Here is a 14,860-nt window from a genome sequence, read left to right on the forward strand (position 1 = left end):
ATATATATATATATAGAGAGAGAGAGAGAGAGAGAGAAGTTTATTATCAAGGAAAGGGCTAATTGTAGAGTCCCAGGTCCCCAAAAGAAGAGAGAGTGAGGGTCCCTCCCGCATGTCCATTACATTGGGAGCAAGCCACACACCCCAAGAAAACATCCCTTTAATTGATAGGCTGCTCATAGTGACTCATCATAGAGCTAACTATGGTTGTATTGAGTTTCATTACCATGGGAGTAAGCACATCCCAAGTGCTAAACCTTTGGACATCCTGGCCTAGTTAATTTGACACAGGATCCTAACCATTACACAAGCTTTTCAGATAAATTGCTCAGCATACAGATTGCATAAGTATGATGAGATGATATAACTCTTGTGCACACCTTTCCTAATTTTAAACCATTCAATATCTCCTTGTTCTGTTCTAATGACAGTCTCTTGCTCTTCATACAGATTTCATATGAGCACAATGGAATTCCCATTCTTCACAATGTTTGTTATGATACACACAGCCTAATGCTTTTACGTAGCCAATAAGCACAAGTAAACATATTTCTGGTACTCTCTGATGCTATGTTGTTGTTATTAAGTGCTGCCGCATCAGTTCCAACTCATAGTGACCCTGTATAGGGTTTCCAAGCAGCGGCTGGTGAGTTGAACCACTGATCAAACCAACCTTTGGGTCAAGTGCTTATCCTATGGTACAACACTTGAATGGATAATAATAATATGATAATAATAATATATGAGTAAGGATGCTTTATGGTATGGTGTGTCGTGCATTGGGCTGTTAACTGCAGGGTGGGCAGTTGGAATCCACCAGCTACTCCACACATGAAAGATGAGGCTTTCTACTCCTGTAGAGATTTACAGCCTCAGAAACCTTATAGAAATAGGGTCACTATGAGTCAGAACTGACTCAAGGGCACGCTGCCACCACCACAACAAAGAAATTAGATGAAACACAAATAATTGTTTTACTCTCAATAATTGCTCTTAAACAAAAATTTAGAGCAGAAAAAAATGCTATCATTAAATTTAATGAAATTCTTCTTTTGAGGGATCAAGCAGAACAGTGACTTCAAAAGAAGAAAGACAGAAGTCAAACAAGGAGAGGTCATGGAATAGAAATTCTCACAGACTACATGTTTTATCAAATCATTTAAAACACACACAAGTAAGGAAAAAGAGATGGACTAAGTTAACGTAAGTGAGAAATTGAAGGGAAGACCATCCTAATTGACTCGTAGGTTAGGCAATGTTCATGTCCTGGATCTCTGCCATATCACCTTGCTCACTACTAATAATGTACTTACCAGGATCAGAGTTGAAATTTGAATAAGGGAGCTGGGGAAATGGGAGGTGTTTATTGGAGAGACTTAAGTACAAGTATGACTGACCACAGCTAGGCTAAAGCAGATTACCTTGTTCCAATAGGGAACTAAGATTATTCAGAGGTGGACTTTGTTATTGTTAAGTGTCCTTGGTAAATTTGGTTCCAGCTCTTAGAGACCCTATTATAGGGTTTCCAAGGAACAGTGGTTGGGCCTGAACTACTGATCTCACAATTAGCAATCCCCTGCTTATCCTATGATGTCACACCAGGATTAATCAGAGTTACACTTCAGTTTTTGTGAAAGGAGTCCTGGTATGGCGCTGTAGGATAAGCACTGCACTCCAAGGTTGGTGGTTCAAACTCACCAGCCACTGTTCGGAAACCCTACACAGTGTTGCTATGAGTTAGAACCCACTGGATGCCACTTAACAACAAAAATAACAGGTTGTAACCCTGGAAGGTCCCAATCAAATATGGGGTATTTACTAGGACATCTTCTTGTTGAAGGTGGTGAGATTTTGTCTCATGTACTTTGAACATATTATCAAAAGGGACCAGTCCCTGGAGAAGGACATCATGCTTTGTAAAGTGGAGGATCAGCGAAAAAGAGGAAAACCCTCAAGGAGATGAATTGATACAGTAACTGCAACAATGGGCTCAAAACAATAGTTGTGAGGATGATGCATTTCGTTCTATGTGCTAGGAGTTACAACTAACTTGACAGCCCTCAACAGCACTTTTTGTCTTAAGAGCAACTGGTTTGGTTTCTCTTCCTTGGCCATGCCTCCCCAGCCCCATGTGATAATCAAAAGCTCTGCTTGGTTTTTCAGTCACTGCTTTCAGAATTGGTAATCTCAAGCGGAAAGGTGGTGGTAGACCCACCTTATGGCTTCCCTTTTTTTCTAGGTATTAAACGCACAAATTCTCCCTACTTTGGTAACTCTTCAATGTGTTAATTTTTGAAAATACTTTGTCTCGCTATTCTCAGTAGGAGAGTTTGTCCAAAGCAACAGTAGCATGCCATTGCTGAAACCAAAATTCCTAAATTCAAAACGTTACTTTTACCAAAAAGAAAAGTATTATCACATCATACATGGTGTTTGATAATAACGATTCTCATACTACATCTTCTTGTATATTGAGAAAATTAAAAATGATAGAACAATGTTTGTTTTTTTAAATCCTATTGTGATTTGGGTGAAAGTTTACTGAGCAAATTGGTTTTCCATTCAACAATCCATATACATTTTGTTTTGTGACCTTGATTGCAATCCCTGCAATGTAACAGAATTCTTTCTACTTACTTCCTGTTTACTGTTCCTGATCCTCTTTCTCTCCTATCCCTGCCTTCTGAGCTTTATTCCTGGGCAGATGCTGCTCTTTTGATATCCTATGACTGATTGCTCTGAATGCATGACTCCCTGGTGTTATTGTTCGCCTTATAGGCCTGTCGATTCTTTGGCTGGAAATTGAGCCACTGGGGTGAGTTGAATATATAGAAATCAATATACAACAATATTTTTGCTATTACAAACAAGGCTGTATAGGGAAACTTCTAGATCCTAAGACATTGCATCTTTTTACTAGGTGTGGTGGGCAGAATTCTAAAATAGCTCTATGCTTCCTGGCGTTGCCCTGTGTATTTCCTACCCCTTGAGTGCGGATGGGGCCTTTGACTTAATTTACTCTATAGAATACGGCATGTGTGAATGGAATGTGTCATTCTCATGATTATGTTTCATGATTTGAGACTGTTTTACAATGGAAGCTAGAGACTCTCCTGGTGACTTTGAAGAAGCAAGCTACCATGTTGTGAACAGCTTATGTAGAGACTCTCATGGTAGGAAATTTTTGTGATCTCTAAGACCCGAGAGCAGGCTCCAGGTCAATAGTCAGTAGAAAGCCAGGGCCTTAAGTCAAGCAACCAAAAGGATATGAGTTTTGCCAACGACCTAAGATAGCTTGAAAGCAGATGCTTGCTCAGTCAAGCCTCTAGATGAGAACACAGTTTGGCTGAAACCTTGATTGTAGCCTTGTGAGACCCTGAGTAGAGGAAAGACCTAAAGCTGTGCCTGGACTCCTGACCCACAGAAATTGTGCACTAATCAATGTGCTTTAAGCCACTAATCTTACATCAGTTTGTCACACAGCAATAAAAAAACTAATATACTAGATATTGCTGGATCATTTCACAAAGTTGCTGTATCAATCTCCAGCCATTTACAGTAGTCTCTTTTTTACTATTTTTTTTCTAACATTTGGAAATGACTGATTTTTCATTTTAATTTTTGCTTGTTTGATCAGTGCGAAAATAAATAATGATAGCTAATAAATAGTCATGTCCATTCATTATTACTTTAACATAAAAACATGAAAATAGGTTATTTACTTGAAATGATTTAATTGAAATGATGTATGCTGTTTTATTTTCTGTTACATAAATGCTATTATTTAAACAAAATAGCAGCAAATAAATAAAAAACCAAACCCATTGTCACTGATTTGATTCCAACTCATAGCGACCCTTTAGGACAGCATAGAACTGCTCCAGAGGGTTTCCAAGACTATAAATCTTTAAGGGAGCAGAAAACCTAATTTTTCACCCACTGAGCAGTTTGTAAGTTTGAATCCATGACCTTGCACTTATCAGTTCAACGTTTAACCCACTATGGTTGTTAAGTGCCGTTGAGTCGATTCCAACTCATAGCGGCCCTGCATAGGGTTTTTGAGGAGCAGCTGGTGAGTTTGAACTGCCGACCTTGTGGTTCACAGTCTAGTGCTGATTCTACAGTGCCACAACAACAGTCCAACTAAGACTAATTAAAAATGGCAATTAATAATAATTAACAGAGGATTAATTAACAAATAATGTGTGTGTGTTTTTTTAAGACAGTGTTTTTATGTTTCTTTTTGTCCTCAAATACAAATTTGTTTAATCTTTTTTTTTTTTTAAACTCTATCACACATTTACATTTTGTAGGCTATATTATTTTGTATTTTTAAGATACATAAGTATAAGACTTTTTTAAAGGAGGATATAAATTCAATGGAATTGACAGCTCTGGTGGCACAGTGGGGTTAAGTGTTGGGCTGCTAACCAAAAGGCTAGTGGTTCTAACCCACCAGTTGCTCCAAGGGAGAAAGATGAGACCATCTTCCTTCCCAAAGATTTACAACATAGAAACCCTATGGAACAGTTCTCCTCTGCCTTTATGGTCACTATGAGTTGGAATCACGTTGGAGGCAGGGATTTGGTTGTTGTTGTTGTTGCTAAGTGCCGTTGAGTCGATTCCAACGCATAGCGATCGTGTATAGAGTTTCTGAGGAGCGGCTGGTGAGTTTGAACCACCAACCTTGCAGTTCAAACCTACCTTGCCGTCCAGTGCTTTATCCAACAGCGCCACCCCAGAACTCCATACTAAATAAAACGTAACAAGTTTCTTTCTGTCCCATGATACAGTAGGATAATTTTACTCTTTTTTTGCAATTAGGAAGATTTTAAATTTTTATTAATAGTATTGGCAATAAAAACTGCAAAGGAAACTTTACAGAGCCTCATATTAATAACGGAGCAAGGTGGAAATAAAATGTTTTAGCATCATCTTGAAGACTTCCCAAGGAACATGCACTCAGCTAGAAATCTAGGGTTAAACAGGTTGTATTCATTCCTGCATTTTCTCAATAAGCTCTTCCATATATTTACCTTTCTCTTTTCCAACTTGTTGAGATTTGGCTTTGCATTCACGAATTTTTTTCCCTATCTTTGTCCAATTTGAGCCTTGTGATAACCATGTTGCTCGGGTGAGTGCCCACAGGGACAGTTGTACCATTAGCCTTCTCATGTCGTACCCTCTGATGTAGACGACATACTTCTTTCTGTACACCTGGGCTACCTTGCCAATCTGCTGACCTTTATAGTGGCCTTGAACCACCTGGACCTTGTCGTCCTTGTGGATGGGCATGAAGCAGACGTTATACTTCTGCCGCAGCTCCTTGGACATCGGGGACGACATGATCTCCCAGTGCACATGAGAAGGAGCATTGAAGTGGCATTTATGGTTCTTGCTGTGGTCTGAGGTCACAAAGGGGTTGAACTTCACGGTGACAGTCGGGCATCAGCAGTCTCAGAAGCTGTGCGCATAAGCAATAATTTTACTCTTTTTGTTTCTTTTTTCACTAATACTTCTGAACTGCCTATAGGGCATGTTTCTGTTCTCTTGTGTAGTGACCAAACTGAATACAGTTAAACATAAAATTAATTTTGACTTGCAGCTCTGCTTTTATTGTGCCTACATTGAACTGATTCCAGGTATAATAAGTTCAGTGTAATGACATCAGACTAAATAGTCTCTCACCAAACATGTTTGAATAAAGAATGCTTGGGGTTTTACTTACTAGCACAGAATGTCCCTTTTAAAAAACTTTTGTGAATTGAGTGAAGGTTTACAGAGCAGATCATCAGTGATATATTCAACAGATCATATACTTCACTTTGTCTCAGTGTTTGCAGTTGAGACAATTGCAAGTACTGACAGTTATGCCACTTTCTCCCTCTGGTTCTCATTTCCATTCCACCCTCCTTTCCAACCCTTCTGGACTTTGTCCTTAGATAAATGCTGCCCTTTTGTTCTGGACTGACTGACCATTGTATGATGTGTGTACCTTATTAGTATTGTGGTGGTGTTGTTAAGTGCCTTGAAATCGGTCTGACTCATAGTGACCCTGTGTAGAGTTTCCAAGGAGCAGCTGGTGAGTTTGTGCTTACCTTGTGGTTCAAACCAACCTTGCAGTCCAGTGCTTTATCCCACAGCACCACACCAGGACTCCCAACTATATACCTATCTACCACTTGGCTGAAAACATAGTCTAGGGTTCCTCCAGTCTCTATCTGACCAGCAAGCCTGGTCTTTTTTTTTATGATTTTAAGTTTTATTTCACATATTCTCCCATTCTATCTAGGATCTTCTAATGTGATCCCTTTCAGAGCAGTTGGTAGTGGTAACTGGGAACCACCTAGTTCTTACGGTTTCCTGGTTCATGTGGTCCATTAGTCAATTGGATTAACTCATTCCAAAATGTTGTTCATTGGTCCAGTGGTGAGGATTTTTGTTTTCTAGACATTGAGATGCAATCCATACCGAAGGCTGTGCTCTTTGATCTTCATCAGTAAATATTTTAAGTTCTCTTCACTTTCTAAAAGCAAGGTTGTATCATCTGCATATCGCAGGTTGTTAATGAGTCTTCCTCCAATCCTGATGCCATGTTTTTCTTCATAGAACCCAGTTTCTCAGATTATTTGCTCAGCATACAGGTTGAATAAGTATGGTGAAAGAATACAACCTGGTTGCACACCTTTCTTAATTTAAAACCATCCAGTGTTCCCGTGTTCTGTTCAAACAACTGCCTCTTGGTCCAGGTACAGATTCCTCATGAACACAATTAAGTGTTCCGGAATAATCATACTTAGCAATGTTGTCCATAGCTTGTCATGATCCACACAGTCGAAAGCCTTTGCATAGTCAATAAAGCACAGGTAAACATCTTTCTGATATTCTCTGCTTTCAGCCAAGATCCATCAGACATCAGCAATGATATCCTTCGTTCCACAGCCTCTTCTGAATCTGCCTTGAATCTCTGGAACTTCTCTGTCAATGTATGCTTGCAGCCATTTCTGTATTGCCTTTAGTAAAACTTTACTCGCATGGGATATCAAAGAGATTGTCCAATGATTTCCACATTCCACTGGGTCACTCTTTTTAGAATGGGCACAAATACGGATCTCTTCCATCAGTCGGCCAGACAGTTGTCTTCCAAATTTGGTTTTCTAATTCAACATCTTTGCACATTTTGTTGTGATATTTGGCTTTCTCTTCTCAAGCTGACCTTTAAAATTTTATATTCAGCTCTTGTACCTTGTAATTTCTTCCATTTGTTTGAAGTATTAGGTTTATCTTTCAGTGGTAAATAAACAGAAAGCATCCACTGCTCTGATGATCCACAAATCTTCATATCTTTTACAATTCCTTTCAGAAGTTTCTTTTCATCATTCTGTTCTTCAGAGTTAAGTGACGCAAATGAGTCTGAGATAAACCTAACTTTCTGCTTTTACTGTTAGCTGAAGTTCACATGCAACAGAACCTACTGATGGCTTCCCTTGATCTCTGCTGCCCTCCCATGGCATAGATTTGGAGAAGCTGAGTGGTTGGATCATACTAGAGTGTTTCTTACTATTAGCATTCCTTCTGCGCCTGTGCCTGTTACTATCTGAGGGCTATTGTTGAGGTTGCTGCCTTCTCCCAGAAGAAAGATGTTAATTCCAACACTAGTCTCCAAATTGGCACCGGCCTTGAAGGAAAAATTGACAAATGACCACCAAGACTGTTCACCTACGGAGAGATCTTCACTCAGCACCTCTAATACTGTTTTATAAAGGTAATAATTGTTTAGATTTATCCATATTTACTAGTTTCTTGGCTCATCATGCCTTCTAGTAGTTTAGATTTTACTTTGATTTATCCTCCCTGAAGCCTACCCCCATTCTGAAGTACATTCTTTAGATTTTAAGTTCCTTTAGTGAGAGTCTGTTGTTATACAGGGTTGCTATTAGTCAGAACTAATTTGATGGCAGTTAGCAACAACAGGTTAATGGTTAAGAAGCCCTGGTGGAGCAAATGGTTAAGCACTCAATTGCTAACCAAAAAGCTGGCAGTTTGAATTCAGCCTTGACTCTGCAGGAGAAAGATTTGACAATTTACTTCCATAAAATTGTAGCCTAGGAAACCCTACCCTGTAGGGAAGCTTTACTCTGTCATACAGAGTCACTGTGAGTCCAAATTGACTCGATGGTACCTAATAACAGGTTAACAGCTAATATCTCTCAGCTTCTCTTGCTGTTGAGAAGTGATTTTGTTTTCTATTCTGCTGTAATAAATCAATGGCTTAAAGCAATGCAAATCTGTCTTACATTTTTGTAGATCACAAGTCTGGTATGGGTCTCAGTGGAATAAAGTAATGTGTTGGCAGGCCACAATCCTTTCTGGATGCTCTAGATTCCATTTCTTTGCACATCAGGTGTTGGCAGAATTCAATTCAGTTCCTTGCAGTTAAAGAATTGAGATCTCTATTTTCTTTCTGTCTTTCAACTGCAGGCTACCCTTACTTCTTAGATGACTTTCTATGGTCCTTGCACGTATCTCCAAACCAGCACAAGGAATCAAATCTTTCTAATGCTGCCATCAGTCTGACCTAGCTAGGGAAGGTTCTCGACTTTTAATGGGACTAGATTAAAACTACCCAGATCATCCAAGGAGCCTTGAACACATAGTGGGTTAGGAGCAGGCTGCTAGTCACAGGTCAGCTGTTCAAATCTACTAGCTGCTTCTCAGGAGAAAGATGAGACTTTCTGTTACTGTAAAGATTTACAGCCTCAGAAACTATGCAGGGTTGCTATGAGTCAGAACCTACTTGATAACAAACAACCACCAAACCAGATAATCCAGAATAATCTTGCCATTTCAAGAGTAACCTTAATTATATCTCCAAAGTCTCCTTTGTTACTTTGCAGGTACAAGAGACTAGAGTGCGGACATCTTTGCAATATGAAGTATACTGGCAGTCTAGTGGTCATTCTTTTGTATCCGGTTTTGCTTTTCTCCCTGGCTGCTTTTAAAATTGCTTCTTTGGTTCATTCACTATGATGTTTCTTGGTATAACTTTCTTTTTACTTATCTTTGTGAACGCTGTTTTACCTCCATTCTCTTTAGAAACTGTTAAACATGTGGTAGATCTTTCATATATCTCCTCCCCTTACCTTTAGTTTTATTTTACATCTAAGCCTTCATGTGTATACATATGGACATCCCAACTCTGATGTCCAAGCTTCATCACCCCCCACTCCCACCTCGCTACACACATATATATACACACATACCCATTCCTGCAAATAGTCACCCTTTGACCACTCTTGGTGCAGACTGTGCCACACACGACCCTTGGGAGCAGGCCCAAGAAGACACCCTGAGAGTAGACTTGTTGCTATTTGGACAGAACATTTTGGGGTCCTAGGCACCTAGTGGGATTCTGGTGTGGTTCTGTGGGTTAATGTGCTGGATTGCAAGGTCGGTTTGAACCACAAGGTTGTTGCTTCAAGTTCACCAGTTGCTCCTTGGAAACCCTTATAGAGTTGCTATGGGTTGGAACCAATTCCATGACATTTAACAACAACAACAAAAAGTACCTATTGTATACTCTAGAAGAAGTCCATATTGTATGTTCTCTTAGCCCTGTGGGCTCCTAACCTTGTGGGGATGGTAACAAGTGGAAGAGGGCCAAAGTTGATCCCCCTCAAACCAGAGGCCCAAGGCAGGGCCTTTTTGCCTATGCGTAAGGGTAATACCATATAAAACAATAAGCAGGCTCCTTTCAAGAGGGGGAAAATGCTGTTTTGGATAAGACAAGGAGGAAGAGGAAGTGCTCTGTACAAGAGGTTGAAAATGTAAGGTCCAAGAGAATTTGGAACTGTAGTGAAGTATGAATTTGAAAGCAGGCAAGGTATTCGTGGTGAGATTAGCTGTTCTCTACATTCCAGTTAGAACTCTACAGTCAATTGTGAGCACGGTCACAGCGGGCTCAACTCCAATACTCTCCTAACTCTGCTCAGGATTTGCTGCACCCCTTATGCACTCAGCTAACCCCTAACACATTTTTCAGGTCTCAGTTTAAATTTTCCTTTTTTTCAGGAGGCCTTTCCTACAACTTTTGACTTATTTAGTACTTTCTCCTTTTGGGTATACCTAATCACACTTGTTAAGTTGTTCATATCTGCCTTTTTGATTATTTAGATTAAAAATTTTATGAGGCCATTTAACTTGTCCAGCATCATATTCCCAGTACCCAGCATATGACTGAAACACACATGGTGATCAATAAGTGGTGAATTAATAGTTGACCTCTGGTTCCAAGTGGCATTATATTCCATGGCTTTTCCATATCAAAAAGAGTATTAGCAGATGATATGCCTTTTGATGTCCTTCTACTATTTATAATTTCATTTTGCACATAATTTTTCAGAGCCAGTTACTCAGATAAAGGTAATATACTTTTTATTGTTGTAAAAAAAAAATGCAACACAACATTCATCAATTCAATGTTTTCTAAGATGTATAATTAAATTATATCAATTACATTAATCATGTACAACTATCACCCATAATCGCAGCTAAATTTTCCATTAAAAAAGTTATTTATTTTGTTACCTAAAACTTTTGTACGCTTCTCTGGAAAGCTGATCTAATATGTTGTATTAACATCATTTTGAAAAATAAAAAGCTTGGATTATATACTAGAAAAATCTGTTCATGACATGAAAAACTGCTTTTGCTCTTACCTATAGTAAGAAATGATCTTGAGAATACTTTAGGTAGTACCTACTCACTCCAACCCCAAAAGATGAAGGCAAAGAGCAAGGTACGAAGATGTTAGTATGTGACTTCCCTTCAAAAACCCACTCAGTCTATACAGATTACACATTGGCAAATTCAAACTATTCCTTGAATTGTTGGTGGCTACTTAATCATTTGATTAGTTTCTCCAAAGCAAAACCATGGTAGTTGTTAAAATTATCTGGAGGTTAACAAACAGAGCTTCCTCTTTAGTAGTGTAACAAACTCCACATAAAGGGAAGACCCATCTTCTGTACTACTGAGGAATTCTGTGATTGTACTTGTTCCTGGGTACAGGTCCACAGATATTGAGGCATAGCCTGTGTGCCACTAAAAATAACAAAGGTCTCAGGATTAGAGACACTGTTAACTACACTGTCATGACCATCTATGACTCCAGGAATCAATGGTGGGGGTACAATATTTGAATGACAACCCTGGGAGAAGGACCCTGTGAGTACTTCCGCTTCAAACACATAGATCATCTTATCAGTGGCAGAGGTCTTCTTGATCTGGTTTGCTAGAGTTTTGAGGTTCTTGGTGAAGTATATGCCAGTTCCATATTTTGGTTCTGATAAAAGAAATAAAAAAAAGAATTTTATGATCTGGTAAGTCATAAAGCTTATTTGGGTACTAAATGTGTATTATTGTGCTAGTCTTCCACACAATCACCTTCTCCAAGTTTCAAGTCTCTATGTCTGGAGCAGTCACACAGATTATCATTGTTTCTCACCAGCATATGAGTACCTTACAATTTGACTGTACCATTAGAGTTTATAGAGAAATCTATGATTTCAAAACACTTTTACATGGATTATTTTCAGTTGATCTGTAATTTGGGTAGCATCTCCATTTAATAGACGGCAAATCTGAGCTTCATGGAAACTCAAGTCAACATTATTAACTAAGCAGCTGACAGGAGATCATAGTGGAGGGAAGATTCTATTCCTCTTAGAAACAATACCTGACTTCTAACTGCTGCATGCAAATAAAGGTACCTTCAAAACTCTTGAGAAGAAGGTTAATGCAACTGGCATCTAATAAGAAGAGGCAGAATATCTCTCAAACTTATAGGCAGGAAAATGTGTCAAAATGAAGGGACTACAAAGCATATAAAAAGTAGTGTCCATGTGCATGCTGGCAAATTTAGAAAGACTCTGGATCTGAGAACATCAGATTCTGGTCACTAGAGAGGTATTCTTTATTGCCAGGATAAGTCACCAGTTCTCACCATGGCCTAACAAAATACCCCACAAAGAGTCTCCACATGCTTTTGATCTAGGTCCACACTCACCAGGCAACTTCCCACCCATCAGTCATCCTGAGTACTATGATACCAAGGAAGGAGTATCCCCCAGTCAGATGCAAATATTTCAACCACTGGAAATAAATATTCTCCATTCTGGTATAAGGACTCTGGTGTGGAACTGTAGGATGAGCACTAAACTGTTAACCCATCTTATGGTTAGCAGTTTAAACCCACAAGCTGCTTGTTTGAAACCTTATGTAGGGTCACTATAAGTCAGAACCAACACAACAATAACAACAACATTCTAACATAAATACTTGTGATCTATTTATGTTCTCTGGAGTACTAAGAATACACAGGCCATACTCTGGACTTTAAAGGCAATTCTTGTTCAATGCTCTTCCTACCCCTACTTAGAAGAGAAAAACAATGAAAAACTTCTTTGATGCCATATTTTCACTCCTTTTTTCCTTCTTTCTTTCTGTAAAGAAATGGAAATTTATTCAGGACTTAATCAAATACTGCTTCAGGCTTTAAAGCAGCAGTGAAAAATAGAGGTATAATGTGGCGCCCACATATGTACTTTTAAATTAATTTTTAAAATTATTTTTATTTAATGATTTATTAACTTAATTATTCAAAATATTATCATTTTAACATGGAATCAATATAAAAAGTAATTAAAGACCTATGTTACTGTTGTTGTTCTTTTGGTAGTAAGCCTTTGAAGCCCAATGTTCATTTTATACTTGTCGTTGTTAGGTGCCATCAAGTCGGTACCAACCCATAGCGACCTTATGCACAGAACGAACCACTGCTCGATCCTGGGCCCACCTCACTACTGTTGCTGTGTTGTAATACATCTCTATTTGGATTAGCCATATTTCAGGTGCTTAATAGCTGTATGTAGGGCTCCCATGTTGGACAATGTAGTTCTAGAGCTTCAAAAATTACTAAAACATGATCCTTGTCCTCAAAAGTTCACAAAGGGAATGCCATCTATTACACAGATAACATAATATAATATTATGTGGGAAGGTAGTATTTTGAGAAAAAAAAATCAATAATTATCTTTTCTGAGAGTTTTTTCTTGTTCTGTATTCCTTTACTTATTGATTATCTGGCAGTGTGGTGCTGTGGATTAAAGCGCTGTACCACAAAGTCAGTTTGAACTACAAGGTTGGTAGTCAAGCTCAATAGCCACTTCTTGGAAACCCTATACAGGGCACTTAGCAACAATTACTTACTACCTCCCCTCTGGGTCCATAATTTGCATGACAGAGAGAAAGAGAGACTTGATTTGAATTCACAGCAGAGGAGAGTCTTGAAAGTTCAGCTTTCAGAGTTGGGCTTTCTGAGAGAGAAAAGGGTTTTGTGAGTCCCAGGACAACAAATTTAAAGGTATAAACATGAGTTTATACCATAAATGACAAAGGAGGAACAAGAATATTTTTCTCAGCTCAAGGCAGATACAAGTTATTACAGCTGGTGGGAAGGGAAAAATCAGAGGGGATACTGAGAAGGGGCTTGCTTCACTATGCCCTGTCCCTGGAGAGAGCCCCTGGGGTCAAGATGAGGTGGAACAATAGAAATATCAGAACAACTGGGGGACTCCCAGAGCAGAAGGGACCATTGGCTGTCTCTGCTGGGAGCAGCTCCTTCATATGTAGCCTGGTTCCTGAGTGGAGAGTAGAAATGACCAATGAAGGTATTCTTGTGAATACCTTCAGGAAAATAGGCAGGAAGTATCCTGTATGACCCTGTAGCTCAGTTTAGAGGATTTACACAGACATTTCCTGTGCTGCAAGAGGGGTACAGAAATGGGGCTCCTTTGGCATGAAAAAGACACAGAGTGGCCTGTGTGGACATGAGGAAAGTGCACATGAAATTGAAGCACAGCTAATGGCCAAAACCCAGAGTGGGTAGAGGACAATTGGAGGCAAAGGACAAATGTAAGCCATGAACCAGAGCACTGTCCCTACAATGCCTTTTCCACCAGCTAGATCACCCTCAAGGAGAAAGGGGGATAAAAAGTGATGAACTCTTACAGGAACTGAGTTTAAACCAGGAAGGTCTAAGAAGACTCTAAAATGACTGAATGAGTTCACACTGCACAGTCAAGACAATTTTCCCCATCTATGGACATGGGTGCATGAGAGCTAGGTAAGTTCTTTAGAGAACCATATAGAAAACAAGTCTCACTCCTGAGTTTTGTGACTGTCCTATATATTTTTGTACATGTCACAGTTACAGATGTTATACTAAGAATGAAGGAAGTTCAGAAATACTCATTGGGCCTAAAGGAGTTGTGGAAAGTATCAACCAAGAGATGCCATCTGAGCTGTGTCTTGTATAAAGAAGTTTGCAGGCTGCAAAGCTTTAGGAAGACAAGCATTCCAGGAAGAGGTAACATCCTATACAAAGGCAAAGAGATATGAACACATATAGCATGTTTAGGGAATTCTATACAATTAACTTAATTGTGCTCATGAAGAATCTGTACATGGACCAAGAGGCAGTTGTATGAACAGAACATAGCAACACTGAATGGTTTAAAGGTGTGTGACAGGGTTGTATTCTTTCACCATACTTATTCAACCTGCATGTTGAGCAAATAATCCAAATAGCTGGGTTTTATGAAGAAAAACGAGACATCAGGATTGGAGGAAGACTCATAACAACCTGTAATATGCAGATGATACAACCTTATTTGCTGAAAGTGAAGAGGACTTAAAATATTTACTGATGAAAATCAAAGAGCACAGCCTTTGGTATGGATTGCATCTCAATGTCAAGAAAACAAAAATCCTCACCACTGGACCAATAAACAACATTCTT

General features: G+C 39.1%; 1 protein-coding gene and 1 pseudogene across 1 annotated transcript in view; both read right to left on the bottom strand.

Annotated features, from left to right (window-relative positions):
• Positions 1-4,995: 4,995 nt before the first annotated feature.
• Positions 4,996-9,267, bottom strand: LOC102829616 (annotated as a pseudogene).
• A 1,715-nt stretch (positions 9,268-10,982) lies between these two features.
• PARP9 (poly (ADP-ribose) polymerase family, member 9) overlaps positions 10,983-14,860 on the bottom strand; it is a 66,109-nt gene continuing 62,231 nt past the window's right edge. The window contains exon 12 of the mRNA XM_006869422.1: positions 10,983-11,344. Coding sequence (XP_006869484.1) covers positions 10,983-11,344 — 362 coding nt within the window. The remainder of the gene's footprint in view (positions 11,345-14,860) is intronic.

Source organism: Chrysochloris asiatica, unplaced genomic scaffold (assembly GCF_000296735.1).
Source record: "Chrysochloris asiatica unplaced genomic scaffold, ChrAsi1.0 scaffold00130, whole genome shotgun sequence".
Taxonomy (NCBI): Eukaryota; Metazoa; Chordata; class Mammalia; order Afrosoricida; family Chrysochloridae; genus Chrysochloris; species Chrysochloris asiatica.